At 40.8% G+C, this 19,112-nt stretch overlaps 2 protein-coding genes across 3 annotated transcripts in view; one reads left to right on the forward strand and one right to left on the reverse strand.

The window, feature by feature from the left end:
- Window positions 1–3,457, reverse strand: part of DZANK1 (double zinc ribbon and ankyrin repeat domains 1) — a 58,062-nt gene extending 54,605 nt beyond the window's left edge. Inside the window, exons 1-3 of the mRNA XM_055302527.1 lie at window positions 3,425–3,457; window positions 1,883–2,030; window positions 875–991 (exon numbers count right to left, since the gene is read on the reverse strand). Coding sequence (XP_055158502.1) covers window positions 875–983 — 109 coding nt within the window. The 5' untranslated portion in view covers window positions 984–991; window positions 1,883–2,030; window positions 3,425–3,457. The remainder of the gene's footprint in view (window positions 1–874; window positions 992–1,882; window positions 2,031–3,424) is intronic.
- Window positions 3,458–3,696: 239 nt separating this feature from the next.
- Window positions 3,697–16,840, forward strand: POLR3F (RNA polymerase III subunit F). Of its 2 annotated transcripts, XM_055301417.1 has the most exons (10): window positions 3,697–3,995; window positions 5,441–5,558; window positions 7,785–7,852; window positions 8,222–8,242; window positions 8,371–8,438; window positions 9,781–9,893; window positions 13,405–13,548; window positions 13,757–13,864; window positions 14,879–15,070; window positions 16,100–16,840. In XM_055301417.1, exons 1-10 carry the CDS (start codon window positions 3,934–3,936, stop codon window positions 16,175–16,177), a joined length of 972 nt encoding a protein of 323 aa, XP_055157392.1. In that variant the 5' UTR covers window positions 3,697–3,933; the 3' UTR covers window positions 16,178–16,840. The 2 variants fall into 2 exon arrangements, with proteins under 2 accessions (XP_055157392.1, XP_055157402.1); XM_055301427.1 differs by lacking the exon at window positions 8,222–8,242 and having other exon boundaries at window positions 3,699–3,995.
- The last annotated feature ends 2,272 nt before the right edge of the window (window positions 16,841–19,112 follow it).

A 19,112-nucleotide genomic window follows, 5' to 3' on the forward strand; every position in this document is an offset into this window, starting at 1 on the left:
TGGAATTTGTCTAGGAAGCACAGGGGTTACCAGAAATATAAAGAAACATACTTTACTTATTAATTATCAAAACATAAATTAGAATTTCAAAGTCTTTTTAAACATGTACTTGTTCATATGTTTTATCTATAAAACTTTCCTGGGGCACCTAGCTTCTTTTCAAGCCCCACACTGGACACAGAAATTAAAAAAAAAAAAGTTTTCCCTTCTCCTTTGTTTACTTTATATATACCTATGTATATATGTAGATATATATGTATATATAAGTATGATATGTGTATATATGCAGTTTTATCATTACCAGGAAATGTATTCACTACTTTCTTCCCGTAATAGTAGTTAAGATTTATTTTGGCATTACCATGCACCAGACCCTGTGCACCTCACATGTCATTTAATCCTCACAGTAGCTCTAAATGGTAGATACTATTCTCACTAACAATGAGAAAACTGAGACTCAGACAAAGTAATGTATCACTAGAAGTTATCAAAAGCAGGATTTAATCTCCAACATGACTGACTGGAAATTCTGTGTTAGTGGGTCAAATTTTTTATCCCAGCAAAATAACAAGAATCCAGGGAAAGGCTGAGGAAGAACTTGGACATCTTACTTTGGCTAATGTGAGTCAAGGCATTGCTGCAACTGTGTACTGATACATATGAAAGTTTGGTGAAAGCCAACCACTTTAATATAGATGTATACCACTCTATAAACCACCAAGTACAAATTTTGGAACTTTTCAAATTTTGGTACTTTTATGAAATTCCCAAGGTCCTAATTGTAGAAAGCATGCAATGTGATAAATCAATGACCAGATGAACATACAGTATGGCAATGTTGTGTCACATGCTTTCAAATATATTTGATTCTTACCGGATTTCATTTCCAAAAGTGTGTTGTTATCAATTTCATGGTTGGCTTTTCCAGGCAGAGGCACTCGCAATGGTATGATCTGAGGGACACACACTGAGCCAGCAGTCATTTTCTCTCCTTACGTTAAAAAAAAAAAAAAAAGGATGAAAATCAATTCCAATGGGCACCTTTTTGAACACAAAAATTGAAGAGAAGCACTTTGTATAAACACAGCAAAACTAGTGATTCAGTTAAGCATCTGCCTCTGGCTCAGGTCATGATCTTGGGGTCCTGGGATCTAGCCCTGCATCAGGCTCCCTGCTCAGGGGGAGCCTGCTTCTTCCTCTCCTCCCCGCTTGTGCTCTCTGTCCCTATATCTGTCTCTCTCCATCTCAAATAAATAAATAAAATCTTAAAGAAAAATAAAGAGAATGCCACCTAAAAATATTATTTAATTTTTAATTCAAATAATTATTGTTTCAGCTACATTTTTGCTGTTGAGGTCTTGTGTAGGATTTTGATTATCTATATACTTCATTTCTAGAAAAAGAGCAAGAATGAACGAGATGAGCATACAAAATTACTTTTAAAAAGATGTTATTTCATTAATTAATTGATTATTTATTTATTTGAGAGAGAGATTGAGCAAGTGAGAGAGCCCAATGCAGGGCTCTATCCCACTCCAGGACCTGAGCCAAAGGCAGATGCTTAACCGACTGAGCCACTGAGGCACCCCTGAAATTATTTTAAATGAACAAATTAGATGAATACAACAGTCCCTCCTTTCCACAGGGGAAATGTTCAAGATCCCAAATGGATGCCTGAAACCATGGATAGTGCCAAACCCTATAAATATCGTTTATATATACTGTATATTCCTATACATACCTACCTATGATAAATTTAATTTAGAAATCATGTAAGAGATTAACAACAAGAATAATAAAATAGAACAATTACAACAACATACTGTAATATAAGGAATGCAAATGTGGTCTCTCTCAAAATATCTTATTGTACTGTACTCACCCTTCTTCTTGTGATGACGTGAGATGAGAAAATGCCTACATGATGAGATGAAGCGAGGTGAATGACCTCGGCGCCGTAATGTAGCATTAAGCTACTACTGACCTTTTGACATTAGGAAGAGGATCATCTGCTTCTGGGTCCCAGGTGACTGCAGGTAAGAGAAACCATGGAAAGCAAAACTGCAGGTAAGAGGAGACTAGTGTACATTAGAACAGAGGCCATCACTAGTGATCTGATCTGAGCTCCCCCTAAAGCATTATCAACCTCTCCTGCCCCTTGTCAATGCGTCACCTCTCTTGGCTTCAGGGCAGGACATCACACAAGAGGAACAGAAGTAACTCTGTATGTGACATGAAATGTTAATTTAGAGCCAACTCCCTTGGGAAAGCACCAGGCTCAAGGCCCCCTGTTGTCACCAAGAGGTCCTTGCATTTTAAAGCTGCAAAGAAATTTTAGAAGGATGGCAGAGTATCATGTCTCAGCTGAAGGTTGGCACAGATAAAAAGAGTGAGCAACAAACAAAGTCTCCCACCCCATATACTGTATTTATAAATAACTGAATGTAAGTATGGAGGCCTTACTGATCTTTTTCAGTGGGATGGAGTATAAGTCTTAAAGCATAGAGAATATGCGGGGAAAGCAAACCTCACCTTAATACAACAACCGTTTACATCTATGTGTGGCCTTTTCAAATTTTAATGGTCACGGATACATAAACTCACTCAGTTATAACCTATGTGTTGGGTCAATTTTTAGAGTGTACTTTTGCACCTACTCTCTTATTTACAATCTTCCACATACTTACATAATCTTATTTATCATTTTGTTTGTGGTTGGGCATTTGGGCTACTACTAGTTTCTTTTTAGTTTTGGTTGGTGCAATCCTAAATGATACTGCTCTGAATAATTTGTGGTTTGAATTTTGTCACAGATTACATTTCCTAAAGCTGGAAACTAAATTTAGGAAGTGGATTCAATGCCTGATTTAGATAATTCCAGGGCAGAGATTAAGAATTTAAATTGCAGATACTGATATTTAGAGTAATAGCGTCCACCGAAGGATGGCTGGACTCAGGGAAGAGAGAGGGAGGGGAGAGGAAGGTGCTGTCTGTTCCTCATTTTTTCCTTTAAGAGGCAGTTAAAAAAGTAGTCGAAAGATCAGTCCAAAATAAAAACATAAAAAATACAGGGGAAGGATACGCGTCGCAGTTAGGCGCTACCCTTGGGAGGGGCGGCCACTGGGCCTCTAGCGAAAGGATCAAGAAGCAGACCGACATGCTAGGCCCAGATGGCAGTGAGGGTCGGCGGCGCCGCCAGCCCCTCGCCCCTGCCGTCGATACTGCCCCTCGCCGCCCGGTTCCGGAACCCCTGGGTCCCTGTCCCGGCCCATCGGGGGCAAATAGGGACGCCCGCCTCCTCTCGGTCCTTGGGGGCCCTTCTCCTCCCCGTCCTCCCTCCTCTTCCCGTCCCCCCGGCCGCCGCGACCCAGGTCGGCACCCCGAGGTAGCGCCACGGCTCCCAGGCAGGTAGCCCGCCTCTCACCGCCTGCCGCCCTCCCCTCGGCCGCCGCCTGCGTTTCCACAGACGCCGCGAGCAGGGCCCCGCCCACGAGAGCCCGGCAGGTGATTGGCGGAAGCCGACTTCCTAGCAACCGGCTCCGCCCCCGCCGCCAGGCCCGCGGGGTACCCGCCTCGAGCGCCTTCCCGAGGCGTCCCCGCAGGCCTCTGAGAATACGCCTTCACGGAGGTGGGGAGTGCTCGGGGGTGGCGTCCCGACGCCAGACGGAGGGGGCCAGGCTCGTGTGTCCGGCAGGCACTGACAGTCAACAAACAGGGGCAAGGCGTAAGGGCGCGGGCGGAGGAGGCGATCAGGCGCGGCTTGGCCGCCTCAAGCCGACGGAACTAGGGAGGGCCGGCTGCCACGTGAGAAAGAAGGCCCCCTGCGCGAGCCGTCGCCGGGCCCCGGGCCCCGGGCCCTCAGCCTCCCGGCGGGCCGTGCCCTGGCTGCGACCCCGCGCGTCTCTTCTCCCGGGGCCCGGAAGTAGGCACCTCATGGCTGAGGTGAAGGTGAAAGTGCAGCCGCCCGACGCGGATCCGGTCGAAGTAGAAAACAGGTAAATCAGCGAGGGAGGCTCGCTTCCCCGCCCCCGAGCCCCCACGGGCGGCCAGGGGTTGGGGCCGCCGGACCCCGGCCCCCCGGCCCCCGGCCCCTCGGCCCCTCGGCCCCCCGGCCCCTCGGCCCCCCGGCCCCTCGGCCCCCCGGCCCCCCGGCCCCTCGGCCCCTCGGCCCCCCGGCCCCTCGGCCCCTCGGCCGATCCCGGCGCGCGCACGTTCCCAGCGAGTCGGACGGTCTGTGACCTCCTGGGTCTTCTTGCCCCGGCGCCGTCGGGGGTAGTGATGATGCGCTTCCCTCCTCGGGGAGGGATCTACGCTACACCCGGAGACCACCGGCGTATTCTGATTCAGGATCGAGAACTCCCACGACGGGACATTTGGGCCAAGTGAGGGTGCGCTTTGTGATTTTTGAAGAGACATTGAAACAAATAGTTTCCGTGCAGTACTTAAGATTTTAGGTCACCTAAAGCCTCTCCTGATTTTATATTCGCTATCCGTGCACTGATATTTTTAGGTCGTCACATGGTTTTGAAAGACCGTAACTTTCTCAGACTTTTGGAAACACGTGTAATGATCCTATGACAAGGTGGATATTCGGGCTTATTTTTGTTTGGTAGAGATGATCCTAAAAGCAAGCTCCAGTTATGGTGAATTGTCGTAACGAATGTTGCCTTCTTACCAGACGTGTCTGATTTGCCTCCTCTTTGCAGACTTACGGCTGCCCAATGCACTGAGTATTAATTTTGTCATACTTGTTCCATCTGAGAACATTGAAGCCTCAACCTTAATATTTTTTCCGTATGTTCACTTGACTCTTGTTCTAATTTAAGGTTCATATTAGCAGAGAAAAGAAATGCACCTCTTAAGGGCACCTGGTGGCTCATTGGTTGAGCACCTGTCTTCAGCTCAGGTGCTGATCCTGCCATCCTGGGGTCGAGTCCCCCTCACCGGGCTTCCCACAGGGAGCCTGCTTCTCCCTCTGCCCACGTCTGCCTCTCTCTGTCTCTCGTGAATAATAAATAAAATATTTTTAAGAAGTGCTCCTCTGAAATAATAGTTACAGTGTAAACATATACTTTGTCTTGCACAGTCTCTAACATGCTTTCATTCACAACCATCACAGAAACCCAGATTATTTTATTTTAGCATGGGGTACGTGGGTAGCTCAGTAGGATAAGCATGTGACTCTTGGTTTCAGCTCAGGTCATGATCTCAGTGTTGTGAGATTGAGCCCTGCATCGGGCTCTGCACTGGGCATGGAGCCTGCTTAGGATTCTCTCTTCTCTGCCCTTCCCTTTTTATCTCCCCTTAAAAAAAAAAAAAAATTTATCTTCCCAATGTGAAAAAAAGGCACAATTTCAAACTGTTCTGCTTGTATTTTCCCCCCCACTGTCTCTTGAAATAGGTAAAAACATGAATAATACCATTTTGCCTTTGTTCCTAGGATTATAGAATTATGTCATCAGTTCCCTCATGGAATTACAGACCAAGTAATTCAGAATGAAATGCCTCATATAGAAGCCCAGCAGCGGGCAGTTGCCATCAATAGACTGCTATCCATGGTAAGGCAAATTCAGCTAGTTCATATATTTATGTGCTATAATTGTCATTACTTCCGATTATGTAGTTGTGAAACCATTCAAAAGTGTCTTAAGGGGATCCCTGGGTGGCGCAGCGGTTTGGCGCCTGCCTTTGGCCCGGGGCGCGATCCTGGAGACCCAGGATCGAATCCCACATCAGGCTCCCGGTGCATGGAGCCTGTTTCTCCCTCTGCCTATGTCTTTGCCTCTCTCTCTCTCTGTGTGTGTGACTATCATAAATAAATAAAAAAATTTAAAAAAAAATAAACTACTCCCTTCAATCTTCTAGCTCAGTGGCTCAAAAAGTTTTCTTTTTTCTTTCTTTTTTTTTTTTTTTTTTTTTGATTTTAACTATTCATGAGAGACACACAGAGAGAGAGAGAGAGAGAAACACAGAGACACAGGCAGAGGGAGAAGCAGGCTCCATGCAGAGAGCCCGACGTGGGACTCGATCCCAGGTCTCCAGGATCACGCTCTGGGCTGAAGGCGGCTCTAAACTGCTGAGCCAACCGGGCTGCCCCTTGAAAATAAAGTGCCAGATAGTATGCATTTTAGGCTTTGCAGGCCTTGTGGTTTCTGTTGCAGGTACCCAACTCTGCAGGAAAGTAGCCATGGACCATACAGTAAGAAATGAGCATGGCTGCATTCCAGTAAAACTTTATAAAACAAGGGCAGCCCGGGTGGCTCAGCAGTTTTGCGCTGCCTTCAGCCCAGGGCCTGATCCTGGAGAACCAGGATCGAGTCCCGCATCGGGCTCCCTGCATGGAGCCTGCTTCTCTCTCTGCCTGTGTCTCTGCCTCTCTCTCTCTCTCTCTCTCTCTCTCTCTCTCTCTCTTTCTCTCTGTCTCTCATGAATAAATTTTAAAAATCTAAAAAAAATTACTTCTTTAAAAAAAAAAACTTTATAAAAACAAGCAATGGGCCAGATTGCTAACCTCTGTTTTAGTACTGTTGATGAATTCTAATCATTTCACCTTGGTGAAGGACTTGGTTCCAGGAAGGATAGTGGAATGGATGCTGCAGGTTGTGGCAGTGGAAACTGTTTTTGTCCTCTGACTGCCCTTTCAGCCCTTTGCTTTCTGTCTGAAAATCATCCTCTCTTTTCCCACCTCTACAGCCCCTTCTACTGCCAGTCCTGTTGTCTATAGGATATAAGCAGTGATGGAGCTATAATGAATTTTAAGGGAATAAGTATCAGTGAATCACAAAGTGGTGCTGATTTTAGCTCTTAAACAGCTCTCAAATTTTCCTCTTCATTTCCATTCCTACTATCCCTGTGTGTGTTCAAGATAGTTGAAATTACATGTGTGATTCTCTTTTAGAATTCATGTTCGTCTCCCCCCACAATCATATATCACAGTACGGATGTTCGGTAAACGTTCATAGGCTGAATTAAACAACCTACAAATGGAACTTTGTGGTTTGATTTTGCTACTTAGTGGGGTCCAGGGACAATTGCTGTTCATTCATATGTAAACCTGTTTCCAAGTCCTGTGTCAGCCCAGTCTTAACTGATGAGAATTGGGGCTCCTTTAGCCATGAGTTCCCCAAACAGCCAGAAGTCTGGTAGTACAGCCACCTGAGTGCTCCCAAGTTCAGACCCAAGGGATTTCAAAAGCATGTCAGACATGCTTTCTTCACTTTTGCTATATAAAACCAAATCTACTGCATCTTTTATTCATTGCTTGACATTCCTGCCTAATTGTCATGTAATGTAATAGAAATAACACAAATCAGTAAATGTTACTATTAACTTGGCAAATTTTACTGTATCATGTTATAAAATATTTATGCATGTTATTCTTCATTTGAAATCTTTATATAAATTATATTTTCATTTTTAAGTTTATATTATACATTTGTTGAATTTATTTGAATTCAAATATAGATTTTTATTTATTATTCTAAAGCTGTTCAGAATTATTTATGCATTGATCATATAACTAAGCTAGGGTATAGCATATAAGAAATTGTTAAGTATTTATATTTTAGAAAATGACAACCTAAAGAGCTATGGTTTCAAAAATATATTACATGTAATATGTAGGTAAAAACTTAAGTCTCGAGTGAGAAACTAACAAATAATTTTGTGGGGTAGGATATTTTGGTTTGTGTAAAATTTTAAAGAATACGTGAACATTTGTGCTTGATTTGAAGTATCTCCAAGATAATTCATTGTTATTTTCTATAAAAAAAAAAAAACTTTAGGGTCAGTTGGATCTCTTAAGGAGCAATACAGGCCTTCTGTATAGAATAAAGGATTCTCAGAATGCTGGGTAAGCACCTAATTTTTTTATTGTAAGAAACTTTAATTATTGCAAATGTAACCTATGTTTTTTTGGGAAAAAGTCAACATAGAATTGCATAATGTAAACCTGTCCTGCATACCATCCCCACCTCTTATCATGAGTTCCATTTCTCAGAGATAACTGCTCTTAATAATTTGGTATATGTCCTTTCTTGTAGGTATATATATAAATATATAGAAATGATTATATATTTATATACTATATATAATCTCTTTTCTTTTTTTTCTTTTTTTTTTTTTTTTTTAACAAAAATGGGATCATGCTATCCATACTGTTTTGCAACTTGTTTTTTTCACTTACTATATCTTGGACATCTTTTCATTCTGGTACATACAGCCCTGTCTCATTCTTTTTAAGGTAAGCCCTTCTTTTGGTAAATAAGTCAATGTGATGACCTTGTCTGCTAATTCATTAAAGTAATTATGTAGATTATTAGATTATCCTGTATCTCTTTGTCTTTTTAATTCTACTTTATTCCCCTGCAGTAAAATGAAAGGATCAGATAACCAAGAAAAACTAGTATATCAAATCATAGAGGATGCAGGAAATAAAGGTAAGCAGGTAAAGGAAGAAGCAGAAAAAGTCATCATCTTTAAGACCAGAAATAGGAACTGAGTTCTGGCTTCCCAGGATACAGATCCATATGTAGAGAATGCTTCCATGTATGTTAAAAGAAGGAGAAGTAGAAGTATATAATATACATATGCTTGCAGGACACCCAGGTGTGATGCCATTGTTGTTGCCTCAACGCAGGCAGGGGCTAGATGGCTGGGGGCCGGGATGGAAAGAAACTTCTGAATTCTGAACTGTGGGAATGTACTATCTATTCAAAATAAATCAGCTAAAACTTAAGGTTTTTTTTTTTTTTTTCCAATCCTCACTTTCTTTGGCGGCCTTCATTTCTTTAACTTCATCTTATCTGTAAATTGTGGATAATCCATCTCTCTAGTTTTTGCAAAAACCAGAGGGATGTCCAGTGCAGTGTGGCAGTGTCTGACAGGTCTCTCAGCAACTGTTCAGTTTTTCTCCATCCCCTTACGGAACTATATCTAAATTGCTGTTAATTCTAGAGTTTAGGATCTGAGTCCAATGATAATTTCAACAATGTATCAACAATGATATAATTTGAAATCATATCATTCTTGTATTATTAGGTGTTTAATATTTTTAAAATAGACATGACAAAAGCCATTCACTATTTTAAAAAAATATATCTTCCTATCACATTATGCCTCTGTGCTGGGAAGAAAATAGGGTAACACATTTTCTTTTTCTTTTTTTTTTTTAATTTTTTTCTTTTTTTATTTTTATTTTTTAAGGTAACACATTTTCTATAAAATTCCACATACAACCCTTCTTTGAAATCCTACCTTCTTGTAAAGGGCTTTTAGTGGCTGTGAGAATTGCAATCTTCCTTTTTTCATCTCCTAAATATAGTGTATATTTGGGTATATATGCACACACATGTTCACATGCAGTTTTTTGCACTCTGTTGGCGGTGATAGCTGACCTTGGCCCAAACTTAAGTTATAATCTAAATATAATCTGAAGTATAAATAATAGGAAACAGAATTTGGGGTATAGGAGGGGGTGGAAGAGACAATAAGTTAATTCAGTAACATTCAAGATTTTTCTCCATTAAAAAGTATCTTTTTCATATGTTTTTAAAAAGGTGCCACACTAGGATTCCAAGAAATTTCTGGTTAGAAGACATAGCGCATAACTTCTTTATCATTTTGCATACTTTTGTTGTCATCTGAGATTCTTACCTCTAAGTCACTGTTTTTCCTATAACTATGCCCTAGGAATAGTATACATATTTTGCTAGTTTTGGCACGTGGACTGCAAACACAAATCCTATGGCGTTGAACTCATTTTACTTTACTTTCTTACAGGAATATGGAGCAGAGATATCCGATACAAAAGTAACTTGCCATTAACAGAAATTAACAAAATTCTAAAGAATTTGGAAAGTAAAAAGCTTATCAAAGCTGTTAAGTCTGTGGCAGTGAGTATTTTTCTCTTTCCTTCCCCCCAGTGTTCACTGTATGTATATTGCTCCAAGTATGTTTCAAGATCTTATTGTTCTTTAGGCTATGTCATGATTTAAAACTACTAGTCAAAAAGATTTTTTTTTTTTTTTTGTTAAAAATTTTTTATTTATTTATGATAGTCACACACACAGAGAGAGAGAGGCAGAGACACAGGCAGAGGGAGAAGCAGGCTCCATGCACCGGGAGCCCGACGTGGGATTCGATCCGGGGTCTCCAGGATCGCGCCCCGGGCCAAAGGCAGGCGCCAAACCGCTGCGCCACCCAGGGATCCCTCAAAAAGATTTTTAAAAATTTAGTTTATATTGAATTGGTTTGGAGATGTTACTTACATTTATCACTGCCTGGTTAATTCTTTGTGTCTTACCCCCTTGAAAAGGTGAAACTACTGTATTCTTCAGTAAAGAATTTTTGGAATCATGAACATTTTTCATGGATTTTCAGCGTGTAAGATAGTTTACTTCATTCTAGCATATTAGATTACTCAGTCAACAAATATCTATTGTGTGTTTGCTCTGTGCCAGGCACTGTTTGGGTGTTTGGGATACATTAGTGAACAAGTCAGGGAAAGATCTCTGCCCTGATAGAGTTTCTCTTCTAGTACATAGTATTTCTCCTCCTCATCCTATCCCACCCCTATTACCTCCTTCAGGGATTTCCATTCAGAGCTGGATCCATCAGGGACACCAGCTGCTGACCCCATTAACCTAGGCGGCAGAGGAGCTGAGATTCCCCTAAACTAAAGTTTGTTTGTTTGTTTTTCTTTTTATTTATTTATTTATTTATTTATTTATTTATTTATTTATTTATTTATTTTATTTATGATAGTCACACAGAGAGAGAGAGAGGCAGAGACACAGGCAGAGGGAGAAGCAGGCTCCATGCACCGGGAGCCCGACGTGGGATTCGATCCCGGGTCTCCAGGATCACGCCCTGGGCCAAAGGCAGGCGCTAAACCGCTGCGCCACCCAGGGATCCCAAAACTAAAGTTTGTTTGAATGCGGATTTCAGCAAATAAGATTTTGATATTCATTTATCAAATGATATTTTTGCCTTAACACTCCTTTATTTATTTATTTTAAAGATTTATTAAGGGGCACTTGGGTGGCTCATGGTTGAGCATCTGCCTTTGACTCAGTTTGTGATCCTAGGGTCTTGGGATCAAGTCCCACATCAGGCTTCCCAGAGGGAGCCTGCTTCTCCCTCTGCCTATGTCTCTGCCTCTCTCTGTGTGTCTCTCATCAATAAATAAGTAAAATCCTTTAAAATAAATAAAGGTTTTATTTATATTTAGAGAGAGAGAGAGAGAGCACAAGCACAGGGAGGGGCAGAGGGAGAGAATCTCAAGCCGACTCCATTCTGGACATGGACCCCAATGCAAGGCTCAGTCTCACAACTCTTACTTAGATCATTACCTGAGCCAAAATCAATAGCTGATGCTTCCAGCTGCACCACCCAGACATCCCCCCTCCCTTATTTAGAATATTATCTACCCTCTGCATTTTTAATGGATAATTTCAAATATATACAAAAGTAGAAAAAATAATGAGTCCCCACACACTGAACACCTAGCTTCACTTTGCCAATCTTTCGTCTCCATCTTTATTTTTAATAACAGCTTTATTGAGATAACTGACATACCATAAAATTCATCTGTTTAAATTATATAGTTTGGCAGTTTTTAGTATACTGACAGAGACATGCAACCATCACACTATTCTAATTCTAGGACATTTTCATCACCTCTGAAATGTGACCCCACTAGGAGTCACTCCCCAGCCTTCCTGCCCGTAGGCTCTGACAACCACTGATGTAGTTTCTGTCTCTATAGATCTATGTATTCTGGACATTCCATATAAACTGTATCATACAATATATGGTCTTTTGTATTAGGCTTTTTTTATTCACATGATGTTTTCAAGTTTTCAAACTAAAGTAGTATTAGATTATAGCCCAGTATAAAATAAATACTCATGAGTCCATATGGAAATGTTTAAATAAATAAATGATTCCAAAAATTCCTTAGTGAAGAGTATAGTAGTTTTAGCTTTTCAGTGGGTGAGACACAAAGAGTTAGCTGGGGTGGCTTAGTCAGGCCAATTTCCACTCAGGGTCATGAGATTGAGCCCTGCATCATACTCCACACTCAGTGAGGAGTCTGCTTGCCCTTGTCCCTCCTTTGCTTGCTCTCTCTTTCTCTCTCTGTCAAAAGTAAATTTAAAAGATCTTTTAAAAAATAAATAAATGACATCTTCCCACGAGTAGATTGAGGCAAAATAGGCAAACTTCCTGTGCAGAAGAATTCTAGGTAATTTAGGTGGATGGACACTCTACCCTCAAAGAAGTGGAATATAACTCCCACTCCTTAAGTGTGGGCTGAGCATGGTGATGTCCTTCCACATATGGAAAGACTAGGGAAAAAAATGTCAGTTTATGATGGAGAAAACGGAGAAGCACTACTTCAAGCCATCTGATGAAGGTTAACCTCAATACTGAGAAGTCTTATCAATGGTGATCAGTTATCACTTGGTGATGATCGAACACCCTTGACAGGATGTGATGAGAAGGGCACTTCTCCATGGTCTTTCTCCTAGAGTAGTCATGAGAAAAATGTCAAGCAGGTCCCAGTCAAGAGATATCCTATAGAATACCTGACCAGTCATCCTCAGTACTGGCAAGTTATCAAAAGCAAGGAGAGTCTGAGAATTTGCCAATGGAACAGGACAAGTAAGTGTAATATGGTATCCTGAATAGGTTCTTGGACCAGAAAAAGGATATTAGGGAAAAACTAAAGAAACGTCAATGAAGTGTAGACTTTAGTTAATAATGATATATCAATATTAGTTCATTAACTGTAATAAATGCAACCTACTAATGTAAGATGTTAAGAGGGGAAACTAAGCACAAGGTAAATATACCATCTTTACACTAATTGTGTAAATCTAAAACTGCTCTAAAATAAAAGGTTTGAGGGGTGCCTGGGTGGCTCAGTCAGATAAGCATATGAGTCTTGATCTCAGCTCAGGTCATGATGTCAGAGTCGTGAGATAGAGCCCAGAGTCAGGTTCCATGCTGGGTGTGGCACTGGTTAAGAGTCTCTTCCTCCCCATCTCCTTATCCCTCACCCACCCCAGCTCAAAAGAAAGTAAAAAAATAAAATAAAATATAAAGTTTTGAGGGTTTCTTTAAATCTTAGTTTTGAAAGACTTGGTTACCTTTTTTTTTTTTTTTAAGATTTTTTAATTTATTTTTACAGAAAGAGTGTGCATGTGCGCCAGGGGTAGGGGAGGGGCAGAGGGAGAGAAGGAGACTCTTAGCAGGCTCCACACCCAGCAAGGAGCTAGACACAGGGCTTGAACTCACAACCCTGAGACCAAGAGTCGAACACTTAACCGACTGAGCCACCCAGGTGCCCCTGCAAGACATGTTCATCTTATAACCACATCTGCTGTTAATGTTTTTTCCTAGGCCTCAAAAAAGAAAGTATATATGCTTTATAACCTGCAGCCGGACCGGTCTGTGACTGGTGGAGCCTGGTACAGTGACCAGGATTTTGAATCAGAATTTGTAGAGGTGCTTAACCAACAGTGTTTTAAATTCCTACAAACCAAGGTGAGGCATAATTAAGGAAACATCACTGCAAATTTTTTTAAAGTTACTTCATAAAGAATGTCTAATCTTGTATATCATATTTCATAGGACATGAAAATACTCAATCCAGTAATTTTCACTAAACAATATATTCTGTTGATTTCACACTATATAAACTGTGTTCAGAAAATGCTAGTGTTCTTATTGAGATATATTTCTACCCTAAAAGGCAGAAACAGCTCGAGAAAGCAAACAGAATCCAATGATACAAAGAAATAGTTCATTTGCCTCATCACATGAAGTGTGGAAGTACATTTGTGAATTGGGGATCAGTAAGGTAAGAGCTCAATTTTTAATTTTCATCTTATTTTTTAAAAGTTACTCTTCATCATAGGGATATAGTTTACAATGTATTCTAAACATATTTGACCCAGACCCCTTTTCCAGGTGATACCTATGAACCTTCTGCAGAACCCATTTAGACAGGTGACTGTCATGCCATCAGGCACTGTGTGATCTGTGTGAACTTAAGCTTGGAGGATAGAGCAGCAGAGCAGAGGCCTGGCATGCATGGCACTACCAAGATTCAAGTCTGTTCTGACAAGGTCTTGACTTTCTCAGAGACATTTCAACATAGGTGCCAAACATCAGTCATCACATCAGTTGTCATTTATTGGTATTGTGTCCCCTTATAAGATGAGAGTGCTATTGTCAGCATATGTTTTTGAAGACCTATACATAAAGACACCATGCTGGATGCTCTTATCAGAGAAAAAACAATACTTAGACAAGTCATCTTCATTTCCTGTCCCCCAAATCTCTCATTTATAAAGAAGTAGGAATTTGGACGATTTGATATCTAAAATAATTCTTTCTGCTCATTTTATGAATCCCCATAAAATTCCTGCCCCCAAAAATGTTACTTTATAAGACTTCTAGATTTCACTTAGAAAGTGGAAAAATAGAAAGTGTTGGGATGCCTGGGTGATTCAGTGGTTGAGTGTCTGCCTTTGGCTCAGGGCGTGATCCCGGGGTCCCGGGATTGAGTCCCACATCAGGCTCCCTGCGTGGAGCCTGCTTCTCCCTCTGCTTGTGTCTCTGCCTCTCATTAATAAACAAAACCTTAAAAAAAATAAAGTGTCAAATTCAGCATGAGGTTAGAGTTCTGTCTCTAGCATTTCTGTGGTTTGTGCTAACTTGGGCTGCTGTTCAACCCCTCACTTCTGATTACTCACCAGCATGATGTTTCGTCATTTCACTGAGGAACTGTGAACCCTTTACTCTTTACACACTCTCCACAAGGATGTCTTCTTGTGCTTTCTGTGTCCTTTCTAATGCATCTCCTTTTCAGGTAGAGTTATCCATGGAGGACATTGAAACTATCTTAAATACACTCATTTATGATGGGAAAGTGGAGATGACTATCATTGCTGCAAAAGAAGGCACGGTTGGCAGTGTAGATGGACACATGAAATTGTACAGAGCAGTCAATCCAATCATCCCGCCCACAGGTTTGGTCCGGGCCCCATGTGGACTCTGCCCGGTGAGTTAAAGTGGCTCCACTTCATATCTGACTGTGCAAATGCCACCTAACTTAACAGCAAGCACACCCCCATTTTCTGACTTTCAGAGTTGACCAAGAGCAGCTCAAACCTCCATGTAACCTTGATGATGGGCCCTTGATGAACAAGTCCTTGCTTTACATTTTTATTTACAATAACCACACTAGGGAAATTTGTGATTTTTTCCTGTAGGCCCTGAAATGGACAATGTTTAATGAGGGCTGATCATTTAACCTAAGTAAGGAGGGAAATAAGATTTGTTGAGAACCTACCACAGGCCAAGCATGTTCTTGAAGATTTATATGGTCTCATTTTATCCTCCTCCTGTCCCTTGGAGCTAGTGATGTTATTTCTGCATAAGCATGAGGCTAAGCAAGGTGTAGAAGCTTCAGCTTAGAAGTAACAATCAGGATGCAAACCCAGAGATGTTTTTTCCCCTGTATCATACCTCCAGCACTCTTCATTCATCTGTTCCCACATAGTTCACACATGCCAGCTGCATGCTGCAGGCACTGCATATTCTTGGGCTTCTGGTGTATGTTTTATTTCACTGTACCAGCCCTTGTCTATATGCCTAAGCTTTCTGTATGCTGGCTTCAACTTCTAGAAAAACCAGAAAGCATATTGGGAATTCTATTTAGCACCATTTACAAAAAGAAACGTAGCTAACGTGAAACATTTGATTAGTGAAACATATATCTAGATCTGCTCTCCTGTATTCCTGTTACCTGCTGATAGCCTTTAGCCCGGTGGGCAGATGAACAGGTCACCTTAGTGCTACAGTGAAAGTTCTCTTATTAACTCACTTTATAATCACATAGCAAGTCCTATGATGCTCTTAAATACAGCCCTAGTCTTTCACTTTGAAAATTTTAAATATTGCTTTAAAAAATGGTTGGTCTTGGACACTTTAACAGAAATTTTAGTTGTAGGTGACATTTAAGACTTTACTGATAATGTAATAATTTTAAAACTCTCGTTTGATTGTAATTTTTTTTTCTTTTTTAAAGGTTTTTGACGACTGCCATGAAGGTGGTGAGATTTCACCATCTAACTGTATTTATATGACAGAGTGGCTCGAATTTTAACAGAGAACTAGGAACTTTACTGACATTTTGCAGATGAAGTTACTTTGGGACTAAAAAAATTAACTCATGATGGAATATCAAATTTCCTTGAAAGCAAACTTCACAATAATGGATAGACTTGCTGCTATGAAAAAATATTTTTTTATCTTTGAAGACTAAATTTATATTGGTAAGGTAGCCAACAGAATTTGAAGCAGGTAAGGTTAACAGTGAAATCCATTCTTCAATAAATAAAATACTCTGAACTTCCAGAAGGCCACCATCTGAAGCTTTCAAGACTTTTGGTGATTCACAGAAAAAGCAGCCAACCAAATCCGTATTTGCCAAACACTACAATAATGACTAGAGTTTAAAATGCCCATTTTAAAGCTATTAAGGTCTTCATTGGGAAACTTTATATCTGGTTCATTATTGCCATTTGTTTTCTCAGTGGTTTCATTGAGAATCAAAAGCAGTAAGGCAGGAATAGCACTTAGAGGCACAAGTGGCGGAAAGAGTGGAACACCCCTTTCCATACACTATTCATTCCTTTTTATGTCAGAAATATTCTTTCAGAGGATTATGCTGTTGTACCTCCCTCAAATGCAAATGATGACTATTGTCAAAAATGTTTTCAGCGCATAAATCTGATTATTCTCATCCTCAAGAGAATGTTTTCATTGATCCTTCTTTGTCAAAGTCTTCCAAGTTTCATTCTGTGGTTCAACTGCATTATTTGCTAGAATTGCCCCATGATCCATTGCCCTCCATTCACCCTTTATTGTCAACAGGGTACCACTCCTCTTTTATCTTATCTTAGATTTATTTCCTTACTCTCTAAAAATCATCATGTAATTGGTCTAATCAGAAAGCCATTATAATTGTTCTCAGTTCTAATAGTACTTTCAATTCTAGGTTATTGGATGTATTCTTGCACAGAAGTTAGCTTTTTAGGATTTCAGTTGTATTTTCACTCTGTTGCTCCACTTAATGATTTCTGTGTCCAGGCCAAAAGCATGGCTAAGGGAAGGAAATTCAATGCCAGCTACTCCTGAGGCCTGAGTTCAAACACCAGTTTGGAGATACTCCCAAGTTGGCAACCATCAGAAGGGTTATTTAGAGCTAAATGGGGATCAGTAAAATAAAACTCAGCACATTAACCAACTAAGAACCAGATGTAGTCTGTGCCTAGCTCTGTAGAAACACCATTCAAGGGATGCCTGGGTTGATCAGTGGTTGATCATCTGCCTTTGGTTCAGGGCATGATCCTCGGTCTGGGGATCGAGTCCTGCATTGGGCTTCTCATGGGGAGCCTGCTTCTCCCTCTGCCTGTGTCTCTGCCTCTCTGTCTCATGAAAAAATAAAATCCTTAAAAAAAAAGAAAGAAACAGAGTTTGATGACACTAGCACTTTGAAACAAAGATCATTTCAAGTACTGGATATATAGGAGATAGAAAAGAATCTGGGAGCCTGCAACTACACAGGGTTTCTCTTCCACCCCCAGTGAGGGCTGAAATAGTAAGAACATTATCCATCCTTCTTAGGACCTGGCCCGTCACAGAGGCACTAGTTTTAATGACAAAACTGAACTTGGGTTGGGGAAGAGGTAGATGGGAAGAAGGAATCAGTTCATGTATTAAATACAGACTTTGCATTGTCTCAATAGCCAAAGATTGATGCTTAAAGTGTACAAACCAAAGGCTACAACAAAAGTTCCCTGACTTACCAGAAGAGAGACCCTTTAAATGCTTTTCCCACAGCATGTCTTTCATTCTGAATATTAACAACTGAAGGAGAAAAGAGAGCAATTAAAAAATACAGCACCCTTGGTATATAGTTAAATGGTATTTACCCACCAGAAGTAAACTTTGACCAAAACAAGTCATGAGGCCATTGACTCATGACACCAAAAAATCAAATTGTGTGTGAAGTCTTAATCCTGGGATCCCTGGGTGGCGCAGCGGTTTGGCGCCTGCCTTTGGCCCAGGGCGCGATCCTGGAGACCCGGGATCGAATCCCACGTCGGGCTCCCGGTGCATGGAGCCTGCTTCTCCCTCTGCCTGTGTCTCTGCCTCTCTCTCTCTCTCTCTCTGTGACTATCATAAATAAATAAAAATTAAAAAAAAAAGTCTTAATCCTTACAGTTGATTTTCATTTAGTATAACGTATTTTGATTACCTGAGAATATTCCCTAGAGCCTGTCAGGGCCCCTCTTCTGCTTAACAATGATCTAGAAGGGGCGCCTGGGTGGCTCAGTTGGTTAAACATCTGCCTTTGGCTCAAGTCTGATCCCAAGGTCCTGGGATGGAGCCCTACTTTGGACTCCCTGCTCAGCAGGGAGTCTGCTTCTCCCTCTGCCCTCCCCTGCCGCCACTCATGATCTTTCTCTCTTTCTCTCTCAAATAAATAAAATCTTTTAAAAAATAATAATGATCCATAGGGAGTCAAATAATCATGAGACCATGATTCCTAGGTTTAAATGGATAGTTTATGTAGGATTCTTCCATAAAACTCCTGAGTTTAGTTTAGTGAGGAGTAAATTTTATGGTGCCATGATTTTTATGGTGATCAGCTGAGTAAATGAGTCCTGTAATTTCAAGTCAAGTGACTTTTACTTTGAACCATTATTACATGGTGGGTAAGGGAAGAATAAAAAATACATGTCCTAGACTACTGCTGTCCCACGAACTTTTTATAATGATGACAGTATTCTGTATCTGCTGTTCAATAGGTAGTCACTTGTGGCTGTTTAGACTTGAAATGTGGCTAGTGTGTGAATGAACTAAATTTTTAATTTTATAGCTGCCTGTGGTTACTGGCTACCATAATGGAGAGTACAACTCAACAATCATACAGGTCTAGATTAATTACAGGAATGAAGAATATCAAAATTATTTCTCAATCGTATATATTCATTGCTTTTCTGTGGCGGAAGAAGACAACAAAATATTAACTG

Source organism: Nyctereutes procyonoides, unplaced genomic scaffold, assembly GCF_905146905.1.
Source record: "Nyctereutes procyonoides isolate TBG_1078 unplaced genomic scaffold, NYPRO_anot_genome, whole genome shotgun sequence".
Lineage (NCBI taxonomy): Eukaryota > Metazoa > Chordata > Mammalia > Carnivora > Canidae > Nyctereutes > Nyctereutes procyonoides.